Raw genomic sequence first — 12495 nt, forward strand, 5'->3', positions numbered from 1 at the left:
CACAGCCTTTAAGCACTGTACTGTAAGTGATCTTCTATCTAGTCTGCCAGAAGAAATACCATGTCTGTTGTGCTGCAAAATGTTCATGACAGGATGGAGAGTTAAGACACCAAAGATGTTCCTTGTAGTAACCCACAAGTAAAGACTTTTGGAAATCCTTTTAAACCCCCCTACCTCCAAGCACCCTTTACACATCACACTAATTAACACAGGTATGTCTTAGATAGCAGTAATAACTTTATTGGCCATATACAATTTATTGCATTAGGAATTTGTTCTTTCGCATACCCCGACTTGCTCTCCATGAGACACACAGAGAGAGGGAGAGAAGCTTGGGGTCAGAGCACAGGGTCAGCCATTCATAAGGCGCCCCTGGAGCAGTTGGAGTTAAGGGCCTTGCTCAGGAGCCCAGTGGAGTAGGATTCCTCTGCCGGCCGCGGGATACAAACCAGTAACCTTCCAGCCACAGGCACAGATCCTTAGCAACAGGGCCACCGCACCGCCCCATGCAATTTCATTATATGAATTGGTAATACAATTTTTGCAAAGAACTAGAAACTCAAAAACTACTCCAAAACACTGGCAGTAAATATATGGGTCAAAATGTTTTGTTCGGTATGCTACAATTAAATCAAAACTATTTCATGGTGTAAAGTTGTTAAAACCAGAGGTGAAATCCTGATGTACACAATCAAATCTGATGTGTCGTCCCAATCAGCCTCGTCTACAACCGTGATTTTCAGATGTTGCAAATGAATGTTTACTGAAATATAAAAGAACAAATGCAAACATTTTTTGGGTGCTAGTACTTAGTCGATTCCAAAAGCATAAAAAAAGAGGAAGCTTCGGCTTTAGTAAAAAAAAAAATCTGAAGTACAGAGCATACAACTCAGAAGATAATTAATGCCTGCGCATTTTTACAATAATTCTGCCAAGTTTTTATTTGCCTAACCCAAACCAAAGCAATCGTGATTGACAAGTAATGCACAGAACTTTTCAAACTGGCAAACAAGTAGGCGATGGAAAGATAAGTCAAACTCCGCAACTTGCGCATCCTGGACAGGCTTGACATTACTGCAAACCCTACAAGGGATTAACAGCTTTCCAAGGAATAAAAGCTTGCATTCATCATTTGAATGGTAATGGGTTGAGCTGACTTACATTCATGAGGTAAAAGTCAATAAAGTGGTCTTTTCAGCCTACACCAAAAATGTATGTGCTGATAAGGGAGTCACCATTTTAACAGGAAACCACATCAGGCCCATTGCTGGATCTCTGTTGGTAAGCTCAACAGCCTGTTGTAATACACAAGTCTATTACTGGTACAGCTTACAATTTATGAGGGCGTTAGGGATTTTGAGTAGCATGTGATGCAGAACTTCAGCCCTCTATCCCTTAGAAACCCCTACTAACCTCTTATAGTAAAGCAAGGTATTAAATAAGTATAGAACAGTAAAGACGACTGTATAGGCCCACTAGCTCTCTTATGCATGCTCGACATTTTTTAGTGAATAAAGCATTCCCCTCCCCACCCAGTATTTTATTTTCTGGAACTGACCACAAAGCTGGATGCAGCTGCATAAATTGCAAGTCTACTGTATATAAACTTTGGGAAGTGTAACAATTCAGCAATAAGGGAAGCTTAAAATCAGCATCACACAGTAGTCGTTTCTGGCATTAGACTAACCTAGTCTCAAGAACTACTTTTTTTGTTTATAGATACTCATTTATAGATTGAGAAGGACAGCATTTGTTTCATACGTTTGAACAGTAACACATTTAGCTGTATTGACATCAGATGCATCTATACATTTTCATTGACTAATTATCCAGTCATTCTTGACCATATCATTGTCTTGCTTCCTTCATAATCATTGCAGAGGCTTTACTAGGGTGCCATGGTTAGGGACAGACCCAGATAGAAAATTAATCCGAACCACAGAAACTTCTGTCAAGCGATGAAGGCCCGATTAAAAGAAAGCTATGGCACACTTATCAATGACCAAGCTGTAGCCCACGGCTGGATAGAAGTCGTGATCCAGGAAAGTATCTGACCAAACACTTGCAATAACTAAAGAAAAGCAGCTGCACACAATAAAAAAAATATATACCTTTAATATTTTATTTATAATGGATTTTAGGTTGTTTAAGGAAACCCTGCAGCTTTCCATTACATCTTGATAAAGAAAGTGAAAAGCAACAAGTTTCTTAGTAAAAGGTTAGGGATGTTTAGTCATCGTAGCAGCTTGTGTAGTCTTTCAGGTTACATAGCGTCATAAGGCAGTTTATAATGGAGATCAAGTCACTCAGGTTACAAAAACATAAAAGAAAGTTGGCACTGCTTTATGGGTCTAGTTTAAAAAATAAGCTATTGGCAGCTGTTAGCTTTAAAATCTTTTCAGAGTTTACAAACTGACAGCTGCAAGTCCTCTTTCGTAAAAGCAGTTCCGGTAGATGCTGGAGACAACTATGAATTCTCATTTCAAGGTCAAACCAGCTTAGATGTTCATAGGCTGTTTTGCAGTAACCTTTTCAAATCTTTGGAATCAACAGCAGTCTATAGCCACTACCAGAGCTTTCACTGGGCAATATCCAACCTTCTATTCAACTAACAGAGTGCTTAACATGGCTACCTTTTCAGAATATACAGATATCAAATGGAAAGAAGGACTTCAGATTCTTGAGGGAAAAAGTTGCAGAACTATTGCATTCAGCAGCAAAAAAGGGACCGAGATGTGGGGCAATTCACTAGAAGTGCCACAAAATAGAAAAAGCTGAAAGAAACTGAAGCTGAACTATTGACTGTTACAGCTCTAGACATTGTAAGGTCTTAGAATTCTGGTATGAGGAGACCATGCGATACCACCTTATTCTACTTAGATAAAGCACACAGCTAGAACTGGTGCTAAAATAACACCTGCACCTGTACTCTGATGGCTACAAACCCACAGGAATTTGCATTACTCATTTATGCATGTAAAATTTAAAAAAGATTAAGTGCAGGTTTGAGCGTCAAGGAATACAAATCCTAAAATTCAGGGTTTTTCTTTAGCTACTGAATTTATCCTGCATTTAAATATTTAAAAAGAAAGGACCAGCAAAGTGCCAAAATTAAGAAAACTGAATTTGTCTAGTCATTGACATAAAAAGTGACCTGCATTCACAAAATGGTGTTGTTCAGCTTTCCGAAGTCTTAAATCTTAACTTCAGTTTATGGATCTTATGACTATTCTACAATGGCACATCAAAATCAGGGTTTACTGCTCCTGTACCTTTCAAGAGGGAAGAGACAAGTGGAAAGTGGTTGCAATGAGAACCCAGATCCACCCCAGGGCCAATACGAGCCCCAAGAAGGCTAAGCAATCTCATCCAGTCCTGCCACAAACCCCAAGACCACCCTCCACAGCAGGTCCAATACTGCAAACTGGGTTTTTAGCTTCACAATGGAGTTCAGCATTGAGGTTCGTCAGCTGAGCTGGATTACAAGGTTCTCTCCATACTTGCGCAAAAGCTTGCTGTGGTTATGCTCAACAGACCACAGAGGAGGGAGGTAGCGCGGCTGCATAGAAGAGAGGAAGTGCTGCCGCCAGCATTTCTCCAGCTCCATCAGCCCTCGGAGCCCTCTGTGGGCATAGGCTTGGACCACCTTCAGGCCGTGTGGGACATAGCTCTCATTGAAGATCCTGCACAGAACAAGCACAAAGTCAGGGGACTACCACACCAAGGAATGTCCACTGCCAATTTAAAACCAACAGGCTCTCTTAAAAACATAGGAGGTTTTTCACTGGGTACTTTTGCCAACAGTTGCCTTCCATTCTCCACTCATCCTCTTGATTCCACAGCAGCCCAGTTGCGCACATTTGCCCGCTTGCAGCCCTCCATTTCACAGAGGCACAACTCCAATCTTTGAGGAAGCCAACAGGTTCATCCACAGCAGAAGACCTTTGAGAAGTGTTTATCTTAATTGGACCAGTTTAATTGGGTCAATTGGGTTAACAAACCGAGGTTGAACACAAACCCAGAGACACTGGGGCCCTCCAGGACAGGAGTTGTGCACCACTGGGCAGATCTTCATGCCCAATACTTAGGGAGAACTTCTAAAGACATTTCATTGCCAGAAACTACTGCTGTATTGTTGTGCATTTGATTAAAAAGAACTTTGATTAATATACTTGCTCCATTACCTAGTTTCCAGGCTGGCAGCCTGCTTCAGCATCTCAGGCGTCACCTCCGTCGTGTTGAAGAAGGCCTTGATGACTAACAGCAGCTCCTCCTGCCGGCTGTGGGGAAGGCTGTCGGCAGCGTTGAGCAGCGCTCGTGCCGCCGAGCGGACGTGCCGGCGGTCCGAGTCCTCCAGCAGACGCACACCCTCCTCGCAGCCCAGGGGGGCGCCGTACTCCTCCGCCAGCTTCTGCTTCAGCTGGTTGTCGTGGTAGTTGGAGGCTGCGTGGCAGGCAGTGCACAGCAGTAGGACATCGTGCGAGTTGTGGTCCTTCATCTCCGTGGGGAAGTGCCGACGGTATTCGTGCGGGACTACATTTTTCCTGAGAGGTCAGAAATCGGCTTGATCACTCAGAAAATGAACAATAAATTACCCAACGAGAGCTCACTAAAAACTAACAAAGATTTGACTGCACATTACTGCCCTCAAAGTTAAAACATGGAAAAACTGCCTAGGAAAGTAAATGTTGTGTAGGGGTTCCCAATTTAAGTGCATAAAAAAAAACATGCAGGAATGCTAGAGGCAACTTTATTGCTCAGGTAAGTATTCAAGTAAAAATGACTGGAAGGAAAAAAGACCTTGTTTTTGGGACCTAGAAGTTTATTGGTTAATAAGCAACCTAAACTGAATGAATATTTCATCTTGTAGAAAATAGGAAATTATCAAGTATAATTCACAAGGTTTATCTATTGATAATTCAAATATTAAAACCACCTTTTTTGATGCAAATTGAGAAATCCAGACAAAGAACTTAACACCCAAGTTAAACTGAATTTAAAAAAAAATTAACCTAGGAGCAGAGTCTTCACCACCTTACACACCTGATGTAGGAATCTGTCTTTCCACAAACCACACACAGATTTTCCTTTGCAGTGAGGTAATAGTCCTGCTGCGATTCAGGGCGTCCCGAGGGCTCAAACTTCAGTCTCACAATGAATGGCTCCTCACTCATTAGCTCTAAGACAAAAAAACAACTCTTGATTACCTCAACCTTGTTTTCAGGGTTCATTTTTTTAAAACCAATCAGGTCTATCCATTTTCTGTGTTCCATCACATGTTCTTGTCATTGGAACAATCAGAAACCTACTAACCTGGAGTTTAGTAATGAAATTTGGGGGAGAAAGACATCAAACATGGGTTGATATTCCCTCCCACTGTAAGAAGACTTCTTCAGATACACCCTGCCACAATAAGGTCCCCCTGGAGCCCAAAAGGCATTGAAAACATCCAGGGTCACATGACTTGTCCTTTTCATATACTGTATAGATGGACAAGCAAATATAATACACAAATTTAAGGCGTTAGGAAATGGAGAGAGCAGACTGAATCCAGGACAGGATGGACTACATGGGACACTTGCGCCATGACTTTAATCACGGAGATCGATTGAAGTGGCAGCACGGTGGGGCTCCCTTGCAGTGCTCGGGCGGCTCTGGGTTCAAATCCGGGCCTGGGGTGCCATCATTGTGGATTTTGCATGTTCTCCACACGTTCATATGCGTGTTCAAATTTCTTCACACAGTCCAAAGACAAGATCGGTTAAATGGCTTCTTGGAAAAACAGCCCTCATCCATGGTGTACCCTGGCTCGTGCTCATTGCTTGCTGGGATAGGCTGTGGTTCCAAAGGTGTTCTTGAATTGGAAGAAGTGATTAGAAAAGGGCTACTGAATTCGAAGGAATTTAGAGAGAATGTATCGTAGCTCATTTGAGCCTGCGAGGGCAATGACCATCTGGAGCTTGAAAGGAGTTCTCAGAAGACCCAGCAGGTTGACCATACTGCCTTGCTTCAGTCCACACCAGGCACCCTTGTTTTCCTAGTCAGACTGGTGTGCCCCTTGTATCTAGCCAAGAAGATTCATGTCCAAGAATGCTGTAACCCTTAAGAACAAAGGAAATGCATCCCTATCTCTTAAATCTACAGTGCAAAGTAATAAACTGGTTTACTTTAGGAAGGCAACTCATTTTCAGTGCTATAATCCATTTTTAGTTATAAGCAGAGTACACTGAATTGCTTTAAATCAAGGTGCACAAGATGATTAAAAGAGGACTACCTCCAATCCCCTTGTCGAGGTACCACTTGGCCTTCTTTTTGTCACAGGTACAGAGGGGTTGTCCATCCGGAGCGTGAAGGAAACAGTTATCATATAGTGGAGATTTCCTAAAAACAGCCATCACATAAAACAAGTGTGAATAGGAAGGTTTAGAGTTTCATTTATTGGATATGTCATTACACTTTTTCTTAAGGCCACCACACTCACTTTAAAGATACCACCTCCTGTTTATTCAGATGTCTTAGGAGCTGCTCAGCAGACATCTTTCCGACGTCACTCACTGCTGCTGGACAAATGCCTTTTGAATGAAGGAGGCGTCTCCATGGGGCATTTCTCCAGCAGTTGCAAGTAAAGTTACCTAGATAACAGCCTCAAGCCAATGAGGCCTACAGGACTACGGGCACCAGGGTCTCAAAAGGGAATACATGGCTCGTTTTCTTGCATTATCTGCAATTTACCAACTTTTAAGTTGAACAATTAAGTTCTTGCACAAAAGCATGGTACTTGAGTTGTTAAAAATCAACCATAAACATCTTTCAGAATTATGGCAAAGCAAAATTCCCTGTAATTCTTTTAATAGTAAAATAGGTGTCAGACCCCAGTCCTCTCACTGCACTCAAATATACTCAAGAGTTAAAGCACTTTGGACTTTAACTCTTTCCTCATAGTAATGTTTTAGTTTGCCATGCCAACTAGGTACAAAGATTATTTACTGTGAAAAACCAAGTCATTTAAAACACAAAACCTTCTCCTCAAATCTATGATGTTCTTCTTTCCCTAGTTTTTAAAAGCCTAAAACATTTGGCGACGAGGCAGTGAAGCAGGTAGGCGTCCAATCCTACCTGGCGGAGTAGCCCACCCCCAGCGGCTTGCGTCTGTTCTTGCGGGGGTCCGGCACCTGCTGGTCGCCGGAGCTCTGACTGTCCAGCGTAGCCCTCTTGCTCCTGCGCCTGCGCTCCCCGGGGCCCTCGGGGCCCTTCTCGTCTCCCTCGCCGCCTCTCCCTCGGAACGGCACGTCCACCAGGCCCTGGCACCTGGACACCAGCTGCTTGAAGCCTCTCTCTGGCATTGTGCCGTTTTGTGTCTCTGGGGAATTTAGCCCCAGCAGGTGGAAGAACAAAGCAACTGATACCTGGGCATCCCTGCCAGCGTATGTCACCTAGAACACAAGGGAAAGGGATAATCATTAACTCCTGGTTAAAAAGAGTGGGAGGCAAATCTTGTTTAATGCAGTATAGAAACACTATTCATCAATTTCATCTAATGCAATAGGGATGTGGGAGAGCTGAAGCCTATCGCAACAGGCATAAGACTAGTGTATCACACAGCAGACTGGCACAAATACACCAGTGTCCATTTTCTTAGGAGCTAATTAACCCGTTAGTAGGTATTTTAACTGGTGAAGGAAAGCAAAGCACTCAGATGAAATCCATAGAAACACAGGAAGAACATACAAACTCCATGCAGATAGCACCCCAGGAATTGAAACTAGGGCCTCAACACTGTCCTAAGAAAAAAAAATAGTTCACTACCTGCTCCTGGGAGAGTTGCTCAGCTTCCCAGTCGCTACATCTCAGCTTCAGGGACTTATCCAGAGAGAAGTTCAGAATATCTTGAGCTAAAGACTTCAAGCTCAAGCCATTATAGACCGTAACCTGTCTGTACAGCACATGTGAAGAAAAAGAATCAGGTCAGAATTCCAGGAACTAGCCACAATTTTAGAAGTAAAAAAAAAGGAACAGAATGCTTCCATTTACATTCCTGATGTGGCGTGTGGAGGAGCGTGGCTTTCCAGTCCACACCTCCACAGTGAGCTGCACGATTATACTCAAGTGATAATGACCTTTGCCTCATGGCCAGGTAGCGCAGATCCACCGTGCAGTTCACCGCCACCCCATAATCCCTTGCCAGCTTCCCTGCGTCTTCGTAGCAGCCCACACCAACTTTCAAGGTGGTCGGGTCCTGCAAGACGTCCAGTAGTGTGCGGGGAACAGGTGGGGTGCTGCTGCGGAACTTGGGGAGCCTGATGAGAACGCAGAGGCCACTGTAAGTGGCCATTTGTAGCAAGGAGACTGGGGCCGCTTTCCCCTTCACCGACACCTTGGAGAGGCAGAAAACAGCACATTGGGTGGGGGGAAAAAAAAAACAGGGGAAGGGTCAGAAGGCTTTTATACCACTATAATAAACATGTCCTTGCCAAGCCAGAGCACCGCATTCCACACACAAAGTGCTAAAGAGCACAAACAGGCCAAATTACGGTTGGCAGGAGCATTGGCTAACAAAAGTGCATTAAAATAATTCTGAGTTTTACCATGCATTGTGGAGATGTATTTTCAGATAAGCACACTGTACATGCAAGAGCACTGTGTGGAGTTTAGTTTTGAAAGGACTTTAACATTTTGCCTACAATGGATATGCTCCACTGAGGGACTTTTACACCCACAGTGCAACAGGACAGCTCTACGTCCAGACCACCTTCTGAAAAAGAACCAAGGAACAACCCTGTAAGATGCCCATTAACCAATCAAGTGCACAACAGCTGTTCCCCGGTGCTGGAATGTGCAGACGTGCCACCCCCCCCCCCCCCAACCACCACGCTCACGAATTACGCAAGCCTGCGAAGCAACACGCACGTTGGCCTCTGGCTTCATTTCGCCCTGCTGCTGCTGCTCGGTTACCCATTCGCAGTCGAGGCCCAGCACGGGGTAGACCGACAGGTCTCTCTGCACAGCTGGCCAGACCGTCTCCCACTCCTCGCACGAGGTCACCAGTGTCGGCTCCACCCCCAGCACCTGCTCGGGCAGGGGCAAGAGGGGCAATTCGGAGGCCTGGGGTTCCACCAAGCTATTCTGCTCGCTCTGCTCCGGCTGCCCCTGGTCTAGCTGTTGGGGGCTCGATTTTCTTCTGCGGGTCCTCACCACCTTCCAGATCACCAAGCCCCCCAAGGCAGCGCTCACCATGGTGGCCACAGCTATGGTCAGGGCATTTTGCCTGGACATTTTTCTTCTTGGAGGGGGGGGTTGGGCCTTTTTAAAAAAAAGTATATCCACACAGTCAAGGCTTCCTTGTCAAGTCCAATGAGAAAGCACAGAACAAGAGGAACAGATCTAAAAAAAGAGAGGTCTAAAGCAAAAGCAAGCCTTGTGTCTTGATGTGTTGGCTTGTAGGCAAAAACAATAAAGACTCCGTTATACAAGCCCAAGGACAAGAGAGTTGGGATTCCAAGGCAGTAAACAAAGCGGATTCACACTCGGGAAAAGAAAGAAAACGTAGTCAATCCGGGCGAAAGGGAAACTGCCCCAGAAAGCCCAAACCCTCAGTGCTGCTGAATCCAAATTCCAAATCCCACATCAGGCACAAGACCATCTTTAAATGAAATCAACCTCCATTCTGAAGCAAATGATCTCCTCTCCCTGAAAAACAAAGGAAAAAGAGTGATTCTAATCTTGTGTTGAGGAAATAAAACTGACACGAACGTTACAGAAGCCAGAGGGCACAAAGAAATGAACTGCAATGACAGATTGTACTATTCCATGCATTTCCAACAAACACTGCAGGTTGACAAAAGACAATGAAAGAGACTAGCTCTTCAAAAACATGACAACATTCAAACCTACTTAGTTCACCACTTTAAAAAGAACCATCATTAATCGTAATAATGTTAACATTAAGGGTTACGTCTAACTCCGATCTATGACACGCAGCAGCCTTCAGTCGCTTATTTCCAGAAAACGGTACATGGAGATTTGATTTAACCGCTTCACTAAGAAGTTATATTATTGTTGAATAAAGCAATTGAGCTTTGAAAGAAAAAAAAACAGAATGGCAAGACACTATACTGGTTGCATTTTTCTATTTAGTAAACGCCAAAAGAAAAGGTACGCAAAGAATTAAGCTATTACCCGAAATGCCAAAAAGTCACGTTTATCGCCGTTTGCTCAAGTGCTCCAAACGCGTGAAAGCTTGGCAAACGGGTTAACGCAAGTGCAACTCCACGCACCGCAGGTATTACAGCAGGCTTGTGCGCCTATTTCAAATCACACCTACAGTGATTGCCGTCGGAACACAGCCAAGACGCTTATTTTGAGGAGGGCACATTCACGGATTAAACAAGAATATGATTTGATGCCATGTGCATTATTAACAAAGACGGCTAGTTGTTCGATGAAAAGTAACCCTCGGCATCAAACTCAAGCGTGTGTAAAAGCGTGAAAATAACAGCATTAAAAAGCGTACACAAATTAATGCAAACTTAACTAATTAATTGCAAGTTACTGCCCTAACAAAAATCCCTAAACGACTAGACCTTTGGACTGTCACTTTTCCACAACACCGACTTTATAGTTTGACAAACATACACGACGAAATAAGAACCAGACAACTCGTCTATTCAAAACGACAAGCTGCCTATTATGTAATTCATTTGATATTAGCTTTGACGGGGAGAATTTAATTTCTGTTCACTGCCTTTCTCAGCTCTCCAGTCTCCACGCGTTTCTCGTCGTACCTGCAAACACAGCAGCAGCAGCAACAACAACAACAACAATAACACCAGCCGACTCTTCCGGCTTCCCCTCCGTTGCCAAGCCGGTTTAAAGGAAGCTCCGGCCGGCACGCACCGCGGATAGCGCCCCCACGCACAGCCTTCCACGTGGGTCCACCAGCCCTGCTCCTGCACCGCTGGGTCTCCAGGCGAAACAGGCAACAGCTGCGGGAAAGGAAGGCAGACTCTCGGGGAATAAAAAAGACTCTTTCAAGCCGCGCAAGTGCTTGTGGGTGTTCACACAGCTATTTAAACAACGTTAAATGCTTAATGCCTTCTTGTCAGACGCTCATTAAGAAGACGAAACGTCTACTCAGATAGACTATCTCAGAGGAGGTAGTGGATTATTCTTTTTAGGGGATGCATTATGACAAATAAATGAACACATAACCAATTAATCTGGTTCCGATAAAGAACCATAAAACACACAATCTCCCCCAGTTTAATATACACAGCAGAAGGTCTCAAATGATGTGACATATTCCCTGTCTGGGCCGAGTGTGAACTAATGAGCTATAAAACACCAGAACGTAACTACAGGCAGTTGTGTTTATCAAGATGACTTAATGACCAGGTAACAAATCACCAGTCCCGCATTCGCTTGCAAATGATCTGGATATACTGCCGCTAATGTGACTGGTGGCTATGACAATGTTCAGAAAACACTGTATAAATGGTAAATGTCTTTGCTCAATGCGTAAATCGGTAGCTAGGGACTTCAGGCACTGGAATTCTTCTTATTAATACGAATTAATAATAACATTTACAAATCTCAGGGGAGGTTAAGGTCACATTGACGTATGGAGGGTAGTGTAAAGTGAACTCGTTTTCTCATAGCTGTTCAAGTTAGGAAATTGGGCCAAATACCTACTCTCTTTTATTTGAAAGTGCAAGATGTTGCAGTAAAAGCTATTTATTATTTTATTGCTAAGAACTGTGAGAATCTGAACTATTGCCATATAAAACATAAGCATATCTCTCATACAGAGAGGATGTTCATCAGATTTCATTTCTTCATTTTCATGTGTTTAATGTATTTTTCGCTGGTTTAAATTAATCTGGTAATACAGTCTATGTCACAAAGGTTGTACCGATTTAAAATAGTGCAGGTGTGCATTTAGTGAAGTCCTGAGGGAGTGTAATGATCTGAGAGACAGCAGTGTAGGAGTACTGTAGGAGCTGCACTTGCTCAATGTCACGCTTACAGTCTTTGTACAGGACTTGACACCACATTCCTGCCAAATAAACCCCCTCTCACAATATCTTAAGATTGCTCCACTGACAAACCCCAAATTTGGAAATTTCTCCATCTTATTTTGGAATGTAACATTACATTTAATTGCAGCGTCATTTTACAACACGTATCTGTAGCAGATTATGATTTAACTTCTGTGCTGAGAAATTGGTATAATTTCATTGCTAAAGAACTCTGTTAGACCAAAATAAAGAATAGGTTCTGGAAGACTTGTTTATTTTTTCCGTGCATCTTTTGGGAAAAACTGAATGAAAAGTATTGTAAACAAAAAAAACAGTGCATATATGAAAGGAATTTAATTATCTTATTTAAGGTGTTTCTGGGCGGAACAGTGGCACTTTGGCTAAGGATCTGCACCTATGGCTGGAAGGTTGCTGGTTCAAATTCTGCTGTTGGCAGAGGAATCCTACTGCGTTGGGCCCC

At 43.4% G+C, this 12495-nt stretch overlaps 1 protein-coding gene across 2 annotated transcripts; it reads right to left on the reverse strand.

Moving 5' to 3' along the window:
- Nucleotides 1–218: 218 nt before the first annotated feature.
- On the reverse strand, nt 219–10849 carry exd2 (exonuclease 3'-5' domain containing 2). Of its 2 annotated transcripts, XM_088925887.1 has the most exons (9): nt 10782–10849; nt 8953–9687; nt 8118–8374; nt 7807–7933; nt 7117–7433; nt 6275–6381; nt 5044–5179; nt 4185–4544; nt 219–3683 (listed from the first exon to the last, which is right to left on the reverse strand). In XM_088925887.1, the coding sequence occupies exons 2-9, from the start codon at nt 9271–9273 to the stop codon at nt 3467–3469; spliced, it is 1842 nt and encodes a 613-aa protein (XP_088782013.1). In that variant the 5' UTR covers nt 9274–9687; nt 10782–10849; the 3' UTR covers nt 219–3466. The 2 variants fall into 2 exon arrangements, with proteins under 2 accessions (XP_088782013.1, XP_088782014.1); XM_088925888.1 differs by lacking the exon at nt 10782–10849 and having other exon boundaries at nt 915–3683; nt 8908–9384.
- Nucleotides 10850–12495: the final 1646 nt, after the last annotated feature.

Source organism: Atractosteus spatula, chromosome 9 (assembly GCF_055471065.1).
Source record: "Atractosteus spatula isolate fAtrSpa1 chromosome 9, fAtrSpa1.hap1, whole genome shotgun sequence".
Taxonomy (NCBI): domain Eukaryota; kingdom Metazoa; phylum Chordata; class Actinopteri; order Semionotiformes; family Lepisosteidae; genus Atractosteus; species Atractosteus spatula.

Excerpts from the sequence above, each read along its gene's own strand:
- exd2 (XM_088925888.1), bottom strand. The coding sequence starts at position 9,273 with ATGTCCAGGCAAAATGCCCTGACCATAGCTGTGGCCACCATGGTGAGC. Across the intron at positions 6,382-7,116 it reads GGGGTGGGCTACTCCGCCAG|GAAATCTCCACTATATGATA; the intron begins GTAGGATTGGAC and ends GGCTGTTTTTAG. Across the intron at positions 4,545-5,043 it reads AAGACAGATTCCTACATCAG|GAAAAATGTAGTCCCGCACG; the intron begins GTGTGTAAGGTG and ends CTGACCTCTCAG.